This window comes from Lutjanus erythropterus, chromosome 23, assembly GCF_056507025.1.
Source record: "Lutjanus erythropterus isolate fLutEry1 chromosome 23, fLutEry1.hap2, whole genome shotgun sequence".
In the NCBI taxonomy this organism is placed as follows: domain Eukaryota; kingdom Metazoa; phylum Chordata; class Actinopteri; order Lutjaniformes; family Lutjanidae; genus Lutjanus; species Lutjanus erythropterus.
Window position 1 is genome coordinate 22,823,348 of NC_139339.1, and position 19,677 is coordinate 22,843,024.

A 19,677-nucleotide genomic window follows, 5' to 3' on the forward strand; every position below is an offset into this window, starting at 1 on the left:
GTCCTACATGAAACTGCTCACAAAAAGGTCTGTGTTTCATGATAACCTGGGTCTTGATTTCTGGAAACAGACACTGTTTTTTTTTTGTTTTTTGTTTTTTTTTTTTTTAAAGATGCATTTGGCTTTTTGAGCACCGCAAGCCAAATGTCACCTAGCTAGATATAGAAGATCGACATCTCCATCACTGATATCTCCCAAACTCATCAACTCACACCAAAAAATCTAGATGGATAAATAGGACTACAGGCCAGTGGAAAAACATATTTTTGACTTTGGGGTAAATTTACTTTAGATTTATTTTAATTTAGCAGCATCATATCATCATCACAAACTGTATTTAATTGCAATTTATTTCACTAAATTTGAATTTACTAAACTGAGATTAGTTTTAAATTGGACAACAAAGCTCTGCTTAATTTTCAATCTGGATTTATTCAATTTAACCCTAGTTTTTGCTAGACTGATTAGATGTAATCTTAGATTTATTAATTTATTATTGTTGGTGCAACCTAATGTGATAAACAGGATGGAGGATATAATCAGTGTTGTGTCAGTGAATCCAGATTGTGCCTAATTTCACCCTTAAAATTGAATCCTGGCAACAAAAGATTCAGATACTGTTATCTTAAAAAAGTTTCAAATCGCTGTGAGATGATTTGCATGGTCCACCAAAATGAATGGAAATTACTGTCTATCTGAAAGGCAGGGAAATTAATTTCTAAATGGTGTGCATTATTTGTTTTAGTTTTGAGTTTTGAGTTTAAGAGATAGTTCACCTAAAAATTCAGTCTTTATCTACTCACCCTCATGCATGCCCTCGTTAACGTTTTAGTCCACAAATCACTGCTGGTTGTTTTTGTGTTTTTTTTTGTTTTAAAACTGGTCACCAGTCTCTTGAACTGTTTGGGAGATTCTGGGACACTGTTTTTCTGTGAAACTCCAGTAGTGTTCTGTGGACTAAAGCACTAACCCATTCAATCAGCATGAGGGTGAGTAGATAATGACTGAATTTTCTTTTTTGGTGAACTATTCCTGTTCAGGCTTAAAATCATCGTAAAACCACTGATATGGCACTGGCTTTTGACAAAGGAAAGGTGTTACGCTTCAGACACAATGAACAGGTGGTTTTTCTGTGTCTTTACTCAGTGACAATTCAACTAAACACATCTGCTGCAAGGATCAAACCTGGGACTTTACAATGGCAGGACAATCTCCTTAACCTTGTAGCTGCGACAGCAGTGGAAAACAAAGATAGAAATGTAGAGAAGGCTTTTTTCTCTCTCCGTTACCTGTCAGCGAGTATGTGTGGGTGTGTTAGAGAGCATGAAGAGTGCTACAGTCAGGAGAGGAAAACACACACACAAACAAACGCCGAGACCTCAGCTACTTCACACTATTACCTTGAGGACGGCCTCTCAAAACGCTGTCTACAGAGTGTTCAACAAATAAAAGGAAAACTAAAACTATGAAAGACGGGGATAATTTACTTTGCCTTTAGCACTTAATCCATTATGAATGCACACAGTGAGGCATAGACACACACTTTGAGCTGAAACAATAGAGCCGTATTTCATCAAAGGCTGTCGGAGACATTTGCATTAAGGCTGTAGGCAACGTTCACTTCTCCTGCGTCTGAATATCCCCTGGAGCCTTTTGATTTTTTCCATTTATTGTGTGTAAATACTGACATTTCTGAGCAGCAGTTTTTGTACAACAACAAATATTTTGTACGCTTTATGGATTTGACCAAGAGTTAGGAGTTTATACAATGGTGATGGAGCTTGATGCACTGAGCACGTTGTGCGCCCACACACCCCCCAGAACACGCACAGACATCAGTGAAGTCAACAAAAGGAGCGAAGGAGTGAGGAACATCAGAACGCTGAGCTCTCATTTGGCCTAAATTTGAAGGAGAAAAGATGTATTTCATTCATGTTTTGATTCATCGTTTCCCCATGCCGACAAGATTTCCCAGCAGCCGCTATAACTGACACTTGAAATTAATTTGGGCAATTAGGATGCATCTGCAGGCTCTCAGGATTATGGACAGACAATTCTTCTCTGTTGCAGCTGCATTTTGTTTTTATGCTATAGGAAAGTCCACTTTAAAATACAGCCACACTTCATTTTACAGTACAATTATGAAACATTACAAGCTGCACTTTGTATTAAATTAACACAAACTAGAAATTAGTTCTTTATTAGACAGTATAAGACTCTTATTAGACTTTCTTAGAGTGTAATTTGGGACTGTACTGTAAATTAAGTGTATTATTTCCTATTGTTGAACCCTCATTAGAAAATCTCAGTGTACTTCAGGATTCATTATAATGGATCTGTGCTGTAAAGTTTACCCACTTGCTCTCTAATAAAATCTAACAATGGTCTAATAAAGGGTCTAATATTGTCTAATAAAGAGCATATTTCTAGTTTTATATAATTTGATACTATTGCTTGTTACCTTTTATTAATATACTGTAAAATAAAGTGTAACCTCAAGTACTAATTAAATTCTAGATGCCTTATTTCAAACTTAGACATCACTGCCACTATTTCACACAGAATTATACCCTTGTAACTGCTTACTCTCCTCTGTGCCCTTCAGGTGGTGTACAAGAACAACGACTTCAAGCTGGAGCTGTCACGGCTTGCCATCGAGCGCGACTCCAAAATCACCCTGAACGGCGACCTGGTGTTCCGCTGCGAGGACGTGGCTGCCCTGGACCCCGTGACCTTCGAGACCCCTGAGTCCTACATCTCCCTGCCTAAGTGGAACACCAAGAAGACGGGATCCATCTCGTTCGACTTCCGCACCACGGAGCCCAGCGGCCTCCTGCTGTTCAGCCACGGCCGCCCTCAGGGCCCAAAGGAGCAGAAGCCCGGCAGGGAGCTGAAGACTGATTACTTTGCCATGGAGCTGCTGGACGGATATTTGTACCTGCTGATTGATATGGGTTCTGGAAAAACAAAGCTGAAGGCCAGCAACAAGAAGGTCAATGACGGGGAATGGTGCCACGTGGATTTCCAGAGGGAAGGGAGGAAAGGTGAGGGTTGCTTTAAACTTCTGTTGAGACTGACAACTCGTCTAGAATTTGACTGTGAAAACTTTTCATCAGAATGTTGATGGGCGGTTGATTTATTCTCATTCATCTTTCACATTTTCACATCAAGAGGGAGATTCATGTCAATATCTATTTCCCACCCACCTGTGAAACACCACCACCAGTTGAAGTCCTGGCTGTTTTTGTTCTGTGTTCCAGTAAAAGTTGAGCAACTTCGATAAACTTTCTCCTTTCCTGTATTCAGATATAGTACATGCTAGGCTCATTTATGTTGGAAAGAAAACTCATTTTGAACATGGTTAGAAGATGTTGCTGGCGGACCTGAAAAAACAACATATACATATATATGAATTAGCTAATGTTACCTGTAAAATGCTAGCTAACTGCCTAGCTAACTTGAACTAGCTTAATAGAAATTAGCTAGATAGATAGACAACATTTTGCTAACATCAGCTACAAGATATGATGGTTGATATCAATTACCTAGCTATTTAGCTAGCATTTTGCCACAAAAAAAAAAAAAATGCCAACTAGCTAATCTAGATTAATTGTTAGCTGGCCAGTAAGATAGAATTTTGCAAACATTAAAATGTGACTATAAATATATATGTAAGTTGTACAGGTCCTCCAACATATTTTACCCATCTCCAAAATGTTGTTTTCTTTTCAACACAGATGAGCCCAGCACATATCTAGCATATCTAAGCAGGTTCCAAAACGGGCAAGACTAAGGAAGGGTCAATTGGCAGCATATCAGAAAATTATCAAATTGAATGTAAAAGTAGAATATGCAGGATTTGTCAGTTGCTGTTTGTAAATGCACCATTCAACGTTGGCCTCTCCTCCCAGGCTCAGTGAATGAAAGAAGGAGAGAGACAGAGAGTGAATGAAATGAGGGAGCGGTGTTAGCAAGAACAAAACAGTGAACAAACACTCCTCTGTCTCAGCGTGTGTGTGTGTAGCAAGTCCAGCCCCACCCTCAGTGAAACAAACACGCCGATCGGTTCTCACAAACAAAGAGCTGAGAAGAGAAATGGGGACCTCAATATAACTGTTTGTGTCCAGTGTGCTGCTATTGGCGAGGGCCTATAGCTGCCCAAAAGCCAAGAAATGTCTCAAACACAGTGAAATAATTTTAGAAAATAAGACAATACAGGCAGAGAACAGGGTCTCTGCAGATAAGACACCACCACACACTTGTTGTAGGGCTTGGCTTCATGGCTTATAATTAATATCTCAGTATTTTTAGGCAATGCCACAATACACAATGTATATCTTGATATACACATTTTTCCTAAAATAATATATCGTAAACTCTAAAATAGTGACGATCATATAGAATATGATTCATTGCTGTAAATTAAGCTACCTCATAGCATATAAATTAGAGTTGGGTGATAAGGAAAAAAGCAAATATCACTATTTTTTGACAAATTACTTCCATCAATATTGCAGCAGTATTAAAGGAATGTTTGTTGATGCTTTCACAAATTATTGACACAATATGTTTTATGATATATATATTTTTTATCAGTAATGTTGATATAATGACTGTGGATAAATGCAAATAATAGAACAGCTGGAACAGTCCACTCAGAAAATAATTATAATAATTAATAATAATTTTACATCAATGCAGCCATGAAAACTTAACTTAACTTAACTAACTTCTATTGGCTCATACTGTAAGTAATGACTGTGAGACATTTTTTAAAATGGGGATTATTTCTATAACTCTGTATATTGTATTTTTTTAGGAAAATCCTGCATATTTTACTGTCAGTAAAACCAAAAATAGCGTAATTTTGAGTGTGGTAAATAGTTCTTTATGGTATCAGCATTTATGAGGATTAAAAAATGTTAATAAATTCTGTACACTCCCTAAAGTCATCTTGTATTCTCACAGTTCTGTCAACCTCATTACAGCATGTCAACAAAAATGTTCTTTGTGTCATTTTTGTATGTACAAAACTGAAAATACAAACAAAATAGCAAAAAAAACAACTTCACAACTCACAACCTTGACTGGCTGCCATATTTGTTAGTTGCTTTACAATTGACTTTCAAAATGCTAGATCTCTGTTGCGAGCTCCACAGTATTTTACAAAACTACAAATGTGCACATTGACTAAATGTATATATTCTTAATGTATTGATATTTCTTTGTATTCTGTAGCTTCTTTAGGCAGCAGTTTGGAAAAGGACTCAGATGTTGTTACAGATTTGTCAGTCACAGAGAAAGAAACTAGTCTAAAGCCATGTAGCTCCCAAAGCTCATGCAAGCATGTCAAAACAAAGCTAAGAAATGACTACACACACTATTAATGATGCATCTAGTGTTGTTTACCTGTTTGTTGCGTTCCAGTGTCTCTGCCTGCATGTGGGCACAAACAGGAGCATCTGCATGCTTGAGTGTCTGGTGTCTGATGAATGGTCTGTAGGTGGGCAAGCACCTTGGACATTATATCTCCCCCTAATGGCATCTTATAATGAGGAAGGGTGTGAAGGAGTGTCTGCGAGTGTGTGCGTGCGCGTGCATGTGATCTCACTGCTGCTCCTGCTGTAATTGGCTTTTAATAGAAAATTAAGACGGAGTCGTTAATCACAGAAAGAGAGAGGGCCTTTTGTTTCACCCACTCCCTGCTGCATTCTGCTTCCCTTCTCCTCCATTTAGCCTATTACAGACACATTAGACACACACACACACACACACACTGACACACACTCTACTGTCATCTATTCTCTCTGTTTCCTGTATGTCCCTCTGTCTGTGTTCTATGTCCTTAAATTGTCCACTTACTGCCCCTCTTGCCCAACCATCCACTCACTTGCCCACTCATTCACCCACTTGACCTCCCACCCACTCACTCACCTTATCAGGCAACCCACTTCTTTGACCATTTGCTCTGTCACTGAGTCATTAAAACACACTTTCAATCACTCACTAAATACAAGAAGTACACTCAGGCACACAAACTAGCTATGCTTAACTGATGTTTCCAATTGTCAGTGTATCAGAAAGATTCTTTTGCATTTTAATACAACCCCAGTTCCAAAAAACGTTTGGACGTTGTGTAAACTGGAAATTGAAATAGAATTTAATTATTTGCAAATCATTTTTGACTCCTATTCAGTTAAATGCAATACAAGGATAAGATGTTCAAATATTCAAACCGACTGTCCCATGCAAAGTGAAAGCCCTATATCTATAACATCCAGAAATGCTGCAGACTTCTCTGGGCTCAAGCTCATCTGAGATGGACTGACTTGAAGTGGAAAAGTGCATCATCTGTGATTGGGTCTATGTTATAACTGTCACATCTGTGAAGGCCTCATTAAAGCTGAAAGGCACATTCAGGTTTTGGAGCAACATATGCTCCCATCCAGACAATGTATTCGTCCTTTTTTCATTCAGAATAAGGGTATATCTTCACACAACAATAAAGTTTCAGTTTGTATTGTATTCAATAATATAGGTGGAAAGATTTCTGCAAATCAATGCATTCTGTTTTCATTTGTTTTACACAATGTTGCAGCTTTTTTTGGAATTGCAGTTGTATTAAGTAGTTAACATTTGTTCTTGTTTGTGTTTCTGTGTTTTAGGATCTATCTCAGTCAACAGCCGCAGCATGCCCTTCAGCTCCCCAGAGGGCAGTGAAATCCTGGACCTGGACAGCGACATGTACCTGGGTGGGCTGCCTGAGTCTAAGTCAGACCTCATTTTGCCGCCAGAGGTCTGGACGGCACTGCTCAACTATGGCTACGTGGGCTGCGTCCGCGACCTCTTCATCGACGGCAAGAGCCGTGATGTCCGCCGTCTGGCTGAGATCCAGAGTGCGCTTGGCGTGAGCAGTTTCTGCACCCGTGAACTGCAGAAGCGCTGCAGCAGCGCCCCCTGTGGCAACGCGGGACTGTGCAAAGAGGGCTGGAACCGCTACATTTGTGACTGCACCGGCACCGGATACCTGGGAACCAACTGTGAGATAGGTAAGGGGGATGACGTTGAAGGGGATGGGTGCCTTGACAGGTGAAGGAATCAAGACTTGAAAGTTTTAACTACTCTAGAATTCATCAACTGCTATGTATGAATCTAGTTTGTAGTAGTAACCATTGTATTGTAGTGTGTTTTCGTCATCAATCTGAAGGGTGGCCATTTTGCAAGAACTAAACATAAGCACTGCAACAGAACTTACAACTGTTCCTGATTTTCATTGCTCAAAATAGTCAATTTTGATCAAACAGATAAAATATAAATTGGTCAAGGATGGACATTTTAATTCTTCAGGTTAGCATTTTGATATAGAAAGTTGTACTAATAAACTATAAGACTCGAAATATCTAAAAGAATTAGATATTCAAATTTCTAAAACATGAACATGAAAAGATCACCTACCTTGGCTTTCACAATACACATTTAAGGTCTTCAGTTGTGTATGGGCTTTGCTAAAAAATGAGGTAGTTCACTATATCGGAACAGGAAATAAAATAATTGCAAAATAGTTAGGTCATCATTCCAAGATGGAAGGAGCCAGCTCGTACGGATGTTTGCCATCTATGAACCTTAGTTTCTCAAAATATCCATCCAGTTTTTGCTGATTAAGTTTTTCTCTGTAAGTTTTAGCAGCTTCCACATTTTCCTGAGCTTTTATAGTGTTTTAGACATCCTAAAAATGGCTTGGATTGAATATTCAGTGTGTAAACCATTCTGTTGTTTACATTCCAGTATCTCCAACATGGCAGTGCATCTGGGTTATTGACCAAAGGGTGGTGTCGCTGCAAGCACTCTGTAGTACACAACTGACCCATCCTAAGTCTCACCCCTTTTTGCTCTGTTCAACACTTTTTAGCTCATTCAACGTTCTCTTTCCTGTAAACACAGCATCTTAAAATACCTAATGTGAACAAAATGCTACCTAACCAACTATCTACTAATTGATGTAGCTTAGCTAGCTAGTTATCTAACTTTTTTGCTAATTTAAGATGTGAATATATGTTGCATTTCCAGGTCCCCCTACATTCAGTCCTAACCATCTCAAAAATTAGCTTTTCTTTTTAACATAGCAAGTAACATTTTTAAATATAAAAAACAGGAAAGAAGAAGGTTTACTGGGGTGCTAAACTTGTGTTAGGCACAGTTCACAAAAGAAATGCCACTGTATCATCAAAAACAAGACACACAAACTGACTAGATAACTTTTCTTACGGTGAAACAAATAACTCCTCATAATCAAGCCATCATATCCTACAGCATATATGAAGTGTGCAATGTAAATCACAGATGGTCAAAACATGAAACAATTAAAAGATTCTTTAATAAACCAGAGTGAGAAAACAAGTGTAAAATGAGTATTTGACAGTGTGTTGCAGTTGTGTTTGACACAACCAAACAGCTGCTGTATGGTAGAAGTAAGAGCTCCACAGGGACCTACTGTATGTGTGAACCAAATGCCACCGGAGGCTGGGTGGCATTAGGGGGCCCACTGGCTGGGGGGGGGGGGGGGGGGGGAGTACTGAGAGGACCCGGCAGCAGTGTGGCAGAGCAGCCAGGCCTACTGCCGCCATCTGTGCCAGTCACGCAAACCCAGGTGGCGTCTGTGCTACAGAGAGAGGAGGTGAGCCAGTCAAACAGCACCACGTACGTCTGATTCATTCCAATTAGCTGCAGGCGCCTCGCTTCATGGTTTGTCTTTGCACGTCCGCGGGGGTGACTGAGCCATGACAGTATGGGATTTTGAGGGACAAGGAGGGTAATGAGGGAAAGAGAGATTGGATTCAAATCAGGACAGTGGAGGTAGAGGATGAAATGTCTTTATTTTGAAGGGTGATATTTTAACAGTTTTGTCTTTGGGTGCTCAGATGACAGCTGTGGTTTCAATGATGCTCTTCTGCCATCTAGTGGAGCTTTGTGCTACTGCAGGAACGTGGCACAGGGTACTTTTTTATTATAATATCTCACCACATATTCCTCTGTGTCAAACAAACTGAGTGCATAGATCAGCAGCCTGTAAGTACGGTCGATGATATTGACTAGAGGAAGAAAACACAGAGGGTTGATGCCTCTAAGCCACAAATTAAAAATTAAAAGCATTGATGGTGTTTTGAGCTGTTGTGAAGGTGATAAAAAATATTTGTTTTCTACAGATTGTTTTGGCTTGAATGATGCTGCATTGGGATTATATCACATTTGTGAGTCTTTACACTGAGGAGTGTTTTAAAATGTCACCTTTTTTTTAACCTTTATTTTCACCAGTAGCAGGGATTTTTCCGCATCTTTTAGTGTCATGTTAGTTAAACCCTCTGGAACCTAAACATTTGATCTACCCTGTGACAGTGACTCATGTTAGCCTGTGGTCACCCACATCAGCCCACACTGCAAAATAAGAGCATTACACAGGGAACTGTCAGTCTACACAGCAGTCTATTTATGGCATGGCTGGTTCTAGAGAGAGTAACTGTGGTCGTGTCTAGTGTGAAAAAGGATGTCTCAGAAACCAGCTGCACTTTAGTTGTTGACATTTTTCTAAGCTGATACTGTATTCATTTCTTGTGGTTTCCCTTTTTCTTTATAATGAATGTTTTCATTTTGTGCTCTGGGTGGTAGATTTGTCATCTGATGAAAAAGTAATAGAGATGTTAGAAGAAAATCTGGAGCGCATTCTGCACACTGCCAAATATTAGGAAATGAAGACACGATAATATTTATTAACAGAATTATATGGCACACACCATAAAAGAGCATTAATAAAAACACAAAGAGCAACTGAGGCTTCGGGTGTAGTCGACATGCTGTCATGAAACTTTGAAACCCACTCACATGCCTGTGTAGCACTGCAATGATTGATATTATCTTTTGATCACTGTAATAAGTGTTTGGTTTACAGGCACGTATGGCTTTGATCATCACTACTGAATGTTCTCTTGATCTTATGATGCATATATAGCATCCAGTTACACCTATTTTGACTATTGTGACTCATTTTACTTTATTTCTGTGCTATTTTTGTATTAGAAATACCTTCAAAGCAAAGACAGAAAAAGAAAATCTGATCTCATGTAATGCTAATGCATATGGTCAAATGCTTTTTTATTTGATATGAGACAAAATATTGAAAATCCACATTTTACATGTAGATCCAAAATGTACAATGTTAACATAAAATGTCTAAAGTAGGACACCTATGTTATAGGGATGCACAATATTAGATTTTGCTGGCATCTGATATGCTGATGTTTTCCTGCTCATTTTGGCTGATTGCTGATTCTCAATACTGATATATGAACATATGTTTAATATCAGTCTTCCTCTGGAATTGATGTAATTCTGACAGCCCACTGTCAGATGCAGACATAAAATGCAGTGCTTTTCAAAATAAAAAGCAACCCTTTTAAAAAATTAAATACAGTGCTTTTCAAAATGCAGTGCCTTTCAAAACGAAATAAAACACTTTTCAAAATACAAAATGTTTTTCAAAATGAAATACCGTGCTTGTCAAAATAAAATACAACATGTTCAAAATGGACGTGTTCACTGGACAAAATAAGATAACTACTGCTGGCAGTTTTTTTTCCTCTTGTTCTTCAATAATTGATTGTAATGATCAGGACGATGTATCCATAATTAAATTTGTAGTGTTGAAGGAAAAAAAACCTCCATACTGCAGACATACTCCCATCATGTTAGATAATTTGAGTCACCTTATCAGTAGAAATAGAAGCATTTCAAGCCCATACTGTTCATAACATGTATCCGTACTATGGTATATATATCTATTATATTATCTCAAATGTTTGAACTGTGTTCAAACCCAGAGAAATCCACAACTTTATCTAAGGTAGGTAGTTTTTTTTTTTATCACACGCAGCTGTAACTTCCAGGGAAACACAGGATACATTGCAGAGTGAGGAGGAAAGTGGGCGAATGTTTCATTGGCAATGGTAGTTATTTAACAATAAAGACCACAATTCCCATGATCCCACTCTACTTTGTGTCATCAAACATTGTCTTTTCTTATTGTTTTGTTGTGAAAGATCTTGTGACAGAAATTACACATTGTGGGTTTAAATATATCAGACAGTCATTCAAAGTGACAGTGAATTTGACAGATGTTTGGACTTGGACTTGCCTCAGTGCCTGTGTTCTGAGTTCATCAGTCTTTACTTGAGCAGCCTCTCCTGTGTTATGCGATACCAACTTTGTCAATCCTCTGGCCTCTCCTTCACCCTTTTCCAGAGGCGACGGTGCTGAGCTATGACGGGAGCATGTACCTGAAGATCATCATGCCGGTCACCATGCACACAGAGGCCGAGGATGTGGCGCTGCGTTTCATGTCCCAGCGGGCGTACGGCCTGCTCATGGCCACCACCTCCAAGGAGTCAGCGGACACCCTGCGACTGGAGCTGGACGGAGGCCGCATCAAGCTCACCGTGAACCTCGGTAAACCACTGCGACTCATTGTGGATGTCACTGCTAACCTTTCCCTTACCATCCCCTCATCTTCACTCTGGATTTTAGCATCCTGTACTGCTCAGTGTAGAGGGATGTTTGATGTTTTGAGTTTCACGCCATTATTTTATCCATTGTCAGATAATTGGGCGGGAAAAAGCTTCTAAATTTGTCCCTCAGATTTGTTTTTTATGATAGAGCACTCTTTATTTCATTTAATGGGTACAGTTAGCCAACAAGCTAGCTTAAGCCCATTGGTTTAAATGAGGAAAGGTGAGAGTGCTCAAAAGCTATTTATTTGAGAAAACTGAGGTACAAATACAGAATCTTCTCCCCCACAAACTAATAAAGTGCTTGCTGCAGGAATATAAGACGAAAAGTAAAAATGTGTATGTATCCCCATTACATAGTCATTTCACTCTCTGTGGGGAGCCTCCCTGCAGTCATTTCTGCTCCATACTCTTTGACCCCCAGGTCCCACCTCATCCCCTCTGCAATCATCTCCTTTTTGTTCCCCGTGAAGCACCTCCTCCTGTTTAAAAGCTCCATCTCTCTCAGTATCCCTGGCCTGATCCTGAGCCTTAAGCCCACTAACCTGTCTCTAGAAGCTTCAAGGTGGCCTTGCCGCTCCTGTGTTGCTCCTCCTCACGGTTTTGCTCTATTCCCTTTCTTTGTGATGTCGGCTGAGGGGCTGGTTGGCTCCACTTCTGCCCGGCGGTGGTTCAAAGAGGAGATAGGAATCCTCATCATAAGTAATTACACACGAGTTCAAAGAAGGAGGGAGTGTAAAGAGGTCTTAAAGGCAATCTTAGTGGTGAAGACGGTCAATGAAAGGGTAGAGTAGGGTTAGTAAGATGGATAGTTTCATTAAAGGGGCAAATGCATTCCCTGTAATAACAGGCTGCAGGAATGCAGACCTTTTGACTTATTAAAATTTAATTGCAGTGAATATTAGCGCTCAGGGGAAGATGGGTATGACCTTCCAGCTCTGGATACTTTATGGCTGTCCTGATCCTTTTTACGGATCAGACTCTCAGCAGTGAACCAGGAGGAGCATGACACAGGTGCACCCTAGAATATGGGAGTTTAAGCCACCATAGAGACAGGATGGGTGGCGGTGGGATAAACAAAGGTGGCCAGTCTGCTCTCTGTCTCTCTCTTTTCTTTCTCCTCCTCCTTCCTCTCTTTTTCTGTCCCTCATGAACACTCCACCTGGCCGAGACTCAGCAGATGGAACTTTTCATCCCTTCAATGGCCTGTATGTCTGCGGCCCTCGGATCAAGCAGTCAGAGAGACCGGCTCACAGCTGAAGTTGTCTGAGGTTGCACACACATTTGTACCTGCTGTCCTCTGGGCCACAGCTTAACCTGCTAGCAGCCCCACAACCACAAACAGGGACCTCAAATGAATTCGCATACAGTCCCATTTCTGCTTTTAACAGTCCTTAAATGACTCCTCAGTTGACTGACACTGTAGCTCTGCTCAGGATTTTCATAGCTCGTTTGCAAGGAAATTAATTAACCCACAATCAGCAGGGAATCCTCAATATCTGTTAAGGCTTTAATCCTTGTTAAGATAATTAAAATCCAGCTAATTAATCACCAGGAAAGACTATAATTGAACAGATTTAGCCCTAAAGATATTTACTAGTGATAAAGAGCAATGTGTCAATATTTTATTAATTGATTATTAATAAAAACCATAACATTTTTCCAACAAGACTGTACAAACATGGTCCCCTATTTCCGTAATTAAAAAAAAAAACAGTGCTAATGAACACATGTGGCCCATGAAATACATTTTCATGAACGTGTTTTTGTATTACCTCCACCTCTCTGCAGAGTGATGCCGGTCCCTGGCTGTTTGTGTCCACTATTCTGTAGCGGTTGACAGCTCGAGACCACAACCCAACCACACTGCCACATGCACACACGGTTTCTATCCACTGGATGGGGCTGAATAACATGAATTCGTTTCAAAATAAGAGATTCTGTAATAATTTGATACTTGATAATGATCCCTGTAAAGGAAGTCTCTGTTTACTAACTCTCATTCGGAGGGGGGGTGAAAAGTCAGGGGAAGCTAGAGAGCAGATGTCTACTGACGCTCTGCTTCAACCCTGTCTTCCAGTCGAAGGACAAAGCGTAGCTCCATCACTGGTGACAACACAGCTTGTAAAACGATAACACTTGTCGCTGTGTTCTTGCCGCGCCACTTGCAGCAAATAGTACACAGTGGGGTCTTATTTCATGTGGTTTGTGTGCACCAGGCGTGAGGTGGCTGGGATGTGCAGATCACCCTTTCTTGTTGTTTACACTGTTTGGTTTTCTCATGCCCAAAGTGCTGCAGAAGGCAAGCACATCTCAAATTGCTAGAAAAGAAGGCTGAAGTTAAAGGTGCAAGACTGCAATTGCCTTAGACACCACACAGCAGCTGCAGGGAAAATGATATTTTTCTACAGTGTCAGCATAATAGCTTCACTGTGTTCATTTTGATTCTAATCAAGACAGATTTAGACCATCTAAGTCTGGCCAAAACATTTTGTGCATTTGGAATTATTAGACTCTATCTGGCTTGTTTAATGAAGTTAATCATATATTAATGATCTTTGAAGTATTGCAAGCTTAATACGGTGTTATTATGATTTACAAAGGGAAAAACGAACTTTTGGCATAAATTATTGAAAAAAGATAAGAAAAGCAAAAAGGTTTGCCAGATGGTACGTTAAATCTTTGATGCTCTGAATTTTGGAACTCCACTCAACCCAGATAAAGCCTTATAATTCCAAGTACACATCTTCATTTTGTTGTTGTGTCTCTGTAATCACATGTAAATATTTCACTGTCTTCATATGCCTACAATGGAGCACTTTCTATAGGTTATTTCCATAAATATGTTTTTTAAAAAAAGGGAAATGTCATCATTATGTTCTCCTATAGACCCTCATGGTGTAAGTCTTGCCTTCTGCTGTGCTTTATGGTTATCGGGTGGATAGAGGGATGGTTGATGCGATTGATGGAGGAAAAGGGTGATCCTGACTCAGAGCCTGTCCCCGGATGGTGGCCCCAGAGCAATGCTTGGTTGTCTGCAGAATGTACTTTGAAGGATGTAAAATGTTATTTTCTCTCTTTTATCCTTTCTTCTCTCTTTCTTTCTTTCTGTCCCTTTCTTTCTCCTTTTCTTTTTATTTGATCTCACCATTTCGCTCTCTCTCCCGCCAGATTGTATCAGGATAGACTGTAGCCTCAGTAAGTGGTTCTATCCATTTTTCTGACTAAAATGTATCTGTCTATCTCATTCTTGATTCTGTGCAGTGGACCTTTTTCTGCTTTCTCTTGACCCCATGATGAGTGACACTTTTCTCATTATCTTTGCTTTCTCGTTTTTTTTTTTGTTTGTTTTTTTTTACCTTTAAATAACCATCTGTTTTTATACACATTATTTTCTCCATCATTTTTCCCATTGCCATCTTTCATGTTTTGTAGTTTCCTACCAAAGTTGTATGTTTCTCCCCAACCCCTTCCTCCAATACATGATCTAAGTTATGTTCTTCTTATTTCCCTATGTTCTGTCACTTTGATTTCCCCTTTTCAGATACAGATTTAATTAATGTTTCACTTGCATAATTATCAGGATTTTTTTCATCCCGCAATCCTCCCTGCTTGCCTACGACACTCTGCTATGAAATTATTTCATTGCCTCTCCCCTGCCTATTACCCATTCTATTCATTTTCCTGTCAACCTTCTCCAAAAGCGCATTCAGAAAAGGGCAACTTAACACTCCCCTGTTGGATGTTCCTATTTTCTATTATGCGGCGCTGAGCCTCAGCTCCACTCGGCTGCACACACAGGTGTTGCTTGTTTTCTATGTGGGACAAACTGTAGTTTTGGCCCCCAGAAAGCTAATTGCTTATCCACTGAGAGACGGCACCACCTGGTGCATGCTTGTTTTCAGAGCAAGCTAATGTTTTCCTGCCCCATGCTGACAGAATGATAGCAAACTGTTATTTCTCTCATGGCCACTGACAATTGAACAACTAGCCCACAGGTAAGTGCTGCCAGCCATAGTGACAAAATGTGGAGAAAACCTGATGTTTGTTACAATGTTTGTGTGTTTGTGTTGATGTTCTTCAGAGTTTATCATAGTTTTGTGAAGGCAGAAAGATAAGGGCTCGACTTTGATTAATTTTAACCAGCAGCTGAGCAATTAATAGTGCTTTTTCATTTGCTTTTTTAACTTGAAAAAAGTGGCGATGAGTTGTGAAATCAGTAGAGGGTGCTTCTGTCACATAAACATATTTGGATGTGACCACACTTCTTCATGTTCTATGCTTTGTGAGAAAGGAAGAATGACTTTCTCCCCTGATTACCATTAATAGGCTGCATGTAAGACTAGTGCTGTGCACCCAGTGGCTGCAATATCTGGACAGCATAAAACACTCCCATTATGGATGAGAGCAGCCACGTGTCACACCTCTGTCTTAAGAACATCCACACTCCCCTTGGGTGAAAACAAGTGCTGTAAAAGCACCCAGTCAGTAGGTGTATCTGAGAGAAACACTTCATCACAGGTTCGCTAATGATGCTACTGAGTAAATGACATGTGTTGATTGTATCTGTATAAAGAAGTGAATCAGAAAAGAGTCTTAGTGATGGTGGAACTAACATTTTTACTGTGAAAAAACTCTCTACCTTAAAACCCCTATTTTTAGAATGGAGTTTGGTTCAACAGTCCGACACTCCAAAAGACACCAGGAGCAGAGGGTATTTTAAAGTGAAAATGAACATACAGTGAACTGACCTTCAAATAATTAACCTTGTAAACAGCATAAAGTAACATAGGACGTGAAGCAAAAACCAATCTATTTTCTACTTCTCTCCGCTCTTAATAAACAGTCGCCTTAATAAGCACAAAGTGCTATCAAAAGAGAAAGAGCAGCTCCACTTTGCATTAAATATAATTAGTTTATAGTAAAGACAGATAACAAGAGCAGCAAAATAGTGTGTCTTCACAATATAAAAAGTGACAATTGTTTGAAATATGTTACCTGCTGATTCATTTAAGTAGGTCTTTGCCAATCAACAAGAAATAGGGGTCCTTTCAGTCTGCCTCCATCAGATTTGACAAACCTGACATACACAGCTAACTTACTTAATTTTCAGGTGATGTATTTCAGATATCTGTCACTTTTTATGTAGGTAAGACACTTACTTTTTCTGTTTTGGTAGTGTTCAACCAAACTCCTTTCAAAAAGTAGGTCTTTTATGGTTGGGTCATAGTTTTTCACAGCAAAAGCTGTAGTTACACTGTCGCCAGGAGTCTTTTCTGATTCACTTCAATCTCCAAGCACAATCAGCGCACATCATTTACTTGGTAATATCATTAACTAACCTGTGATGAAGTGTTTATCATTGACGTATGATCTGACTGGCTCTGATGCATTTACAGAGCATGTTTTCACTCAGGAGGAGTGTGTGGTAGTTCTTAAGGTGGACTTATGACTTATGGCTGCTCTCATCCATATCTGGACTGGTTAACACACTTCCTCTATCACTTTCCCTAACCTGAGTTTGGGGATTCACCCCCTGTTGTGGCTTGGCCTGGCTGTTTCCCCTGTTTTTGCCACAATTCCCACTGTATGTGTCTCACGTCTCTGCACTTAAAATCCACTTGAACGCTGTTTATGTCAGACTTTATGGAGTGCAATCCAAAAACTTCAAAAGTCTCTGCCAGGAATGGAAGTGGTCTCAGTGTATGACGAATTACACCACTTATTATGTGTGGAGCCACTGGCATGACACACATTCAAATAATGCTTAGAGGATGTATGTACCAACATTGGCCACTAGATGTCATCCAAGCACTGGGGATATTGTGTGATTCCCCTGCAGTAGGGAGGAGATGGAGAAGGAAGCGTTTTTTTTTTTGTCTCTCTTTTTTTCCCACCTCAGAGCCCTAAGTCATTTCTTTGTTAGGCAAGACAGAAACTGACTTTGATTCTTCTTTATTGTTTATTGTTGTGTAGATTTGCATGCTTTAATGTGAGCAGGATAATGTCAGGAGGTCTTGCAATTTTTCACAGATTCTTCATGCTGCCAGTCATTCCTAAATCTGTTATAATGGAAAGATCCCTTTTGTCATTGATTTGATTATTGTTTTACATATTGATAGGGCTATTCACCGGGGCTGCTCCAAATAGTCAGTCGCAGACTTGGAATCCTGGATTTCAGCAGTTTTGCAAGGAATATTTTATTTTACCTTTACACTTTTTGGTTAACTGAGCACCCTTGTACAGCAGTGCCCTGCTTCATGGCCACTCAGTCACACACAACAGTATAAAAGAGAGTGTGTGAGTGTGTAAAGCAGGAGGAGAGGCTGTGTGACTGAGAGAGAGACCAGAAAAAATAGAGAGAGGGAGCAAACCAGGCTAGAGCTACAGACAACAATTTATTCAATGCCATGACATCTGCCGGTCGATTTGTCCTCCAGAGCCCTACAGTAACTAAAGCCTTGAATTCGAGTAAGAAAATCAGGGGACCAAAGTCTCTTGGCTGGCTGGTCCATGCAGATAGGTTTTCTTGCTCACATTTATTTCAACTTACTGGCAGTAGCTAACAGAACAAAATCCTGGCAGGGTAAGCAGCACTATAAATGTTTCACTAAATACATATTAATTTGTATTCTGTCTGCATATGAACTGAAAAGGCCATTGAATGGTGGAATAAAATATTGAATACTGTATACATCTAGTCTCAGTAGAGGACAAATTAAAATGTACTGTCTTGAGCTGCTAGCTTTGAGCAAAAATGGTTTGCATCAAGGATCCCAGGTAATTTATAATCTTTGTACAACACAGGGTTGCACAAGAAAAAAAAAATTTAGTCCCTTAATGTTTCACAACATCTATACAGATAAGTAAAATCAGAGTAGAATAGGTATATGCTGGACATCTGGAAAGTATTGCCTGTCAACTTTGACTGCATTTGTGCATAAAACCTGCCAGAGGCTTGTGTGTTGGTTCCTGGGAGCTTGGACAATCGTCCGCCCATCAAGAGCAATAGCTTGATCTGGATTTTATTTTTTAGTGCAGTAGGTCTCTATAAGATGTGGGCACAGTGGTTTCTGATTTCTCATTGTTTGGCCAGCCTGAGTCCCATTTGTCCGTTTCATTTCCTGACCAGACATTAGTCAGGACCAGCCTTAAGTCCAAGCTTGATCAGCACAGCTCCTGTATCTGCTCTCCTCCACTCCTATTGGGGTGGTCCACGATGATACATTTGGCATGTCTTGGTCGAAAGAGGTCGTGTACATTGTTGATCGTCTTAAGATCCACTGCTCTTTAATCTAAATCCCATGCTTTCTTTTCCATTGCATACCAGTATATTTCTGTCACAGGTGATATGTTTCAGCCATCAAACCAAAAAGATAATAGATTAAAAGACAAAAGTAGAAAAATTTGAAGGAGCTAGTGACTGCAGCATTGCCATGCACAGCTGTTGCCATGGAAATTATATGAATGCAAGGTGGCTCTTGTAGATACATTCATGGCAGTTTTTCTATTCTTACTATCTAGATATAATATATAGCATAATACAATAAGAGAATAGCAGTGATCCAACCCTCCATAACTTCAACATTAAATCATTGCATCATAACACAAACCAAAAGAACAATGGCAACAATAAAATTTCAAAACCACAATATTTCAACCAATGACCAACTATTGACTTTAGCTCTTTTTACTTCTGGGCTTCGGAGTGCTTTGTGTGGCACAGGAAGTGAAGGATCAGCCTTGTGTTTTTATTGCAGTACATCGTGACCCCGCTTTTCCCACCTTAATGTAACTGGATATGATATGGAGCGGAACCGCAGCCCTCAGCTCCAGTCGGGTCAGAGTGTCAGGCTGATGATATCTGTTTGGAAGGTGGCCTTTCGGCAGCCAGCAGCACCTCCTCTTAGCGCTAGATGAGATGAGATTTGGCATGACATATGGGCAGCATGTGGGGCACGAGGACTCCGTCTGCTAGTGTCGTACCCTTTGGCCTGCCCACCTGCAAGTACTCACTCCAGAATGCACTAAGACACACACTGTCTCTGTGTGTACAGAGGAGAGGAATAGTAGCTGATTATGCTTCAGTATGTAAGCATTTTTAAAATCAGAACTTAGAAAA

At 39.9% G+C, this 19,677-nt stretch overlaps 1 protein-coding gene across 6 annotated transcripts in view; it reads left to right on the forward strand.

The window, feature by feature from the left end:
- nrxn2b (neurexin 2b) overlaps positions 1 to 19,677 on the forward strand; it is an 884,227-nt gene that overhangs the window by 393,161 nt on the left and 471,389 nt on the right. For 5 of the 6 annotated variants that reach the window (XM_084712252.1, XM_084712251.1, XM_084712247.1 and 2 more), the window contains 4 exons: positions 2,606 to 3,044; positions 6,666 to 7,049; positions 11,293 to 11,496; positions 14,727 to 14,753. In XM_084712252.1, the coding sequence (XP_084568378.1) occupies positions 2,606 to 3,044; positions 6,666 to 7,049; positions 11,293 to 11,496; positions 14,727 to 14,753 (1,054 nt within the window). The remainder of the gene's footprint in view (positions 1 to 2,605; positions 3,045 to 6,665; positions 7,050 to 11,292; positions 11,497 to 14,726; positions 14,754 to 19,677) is intronic. The other variant, XM_084712249.1, reaches the window with a different exon arrangement.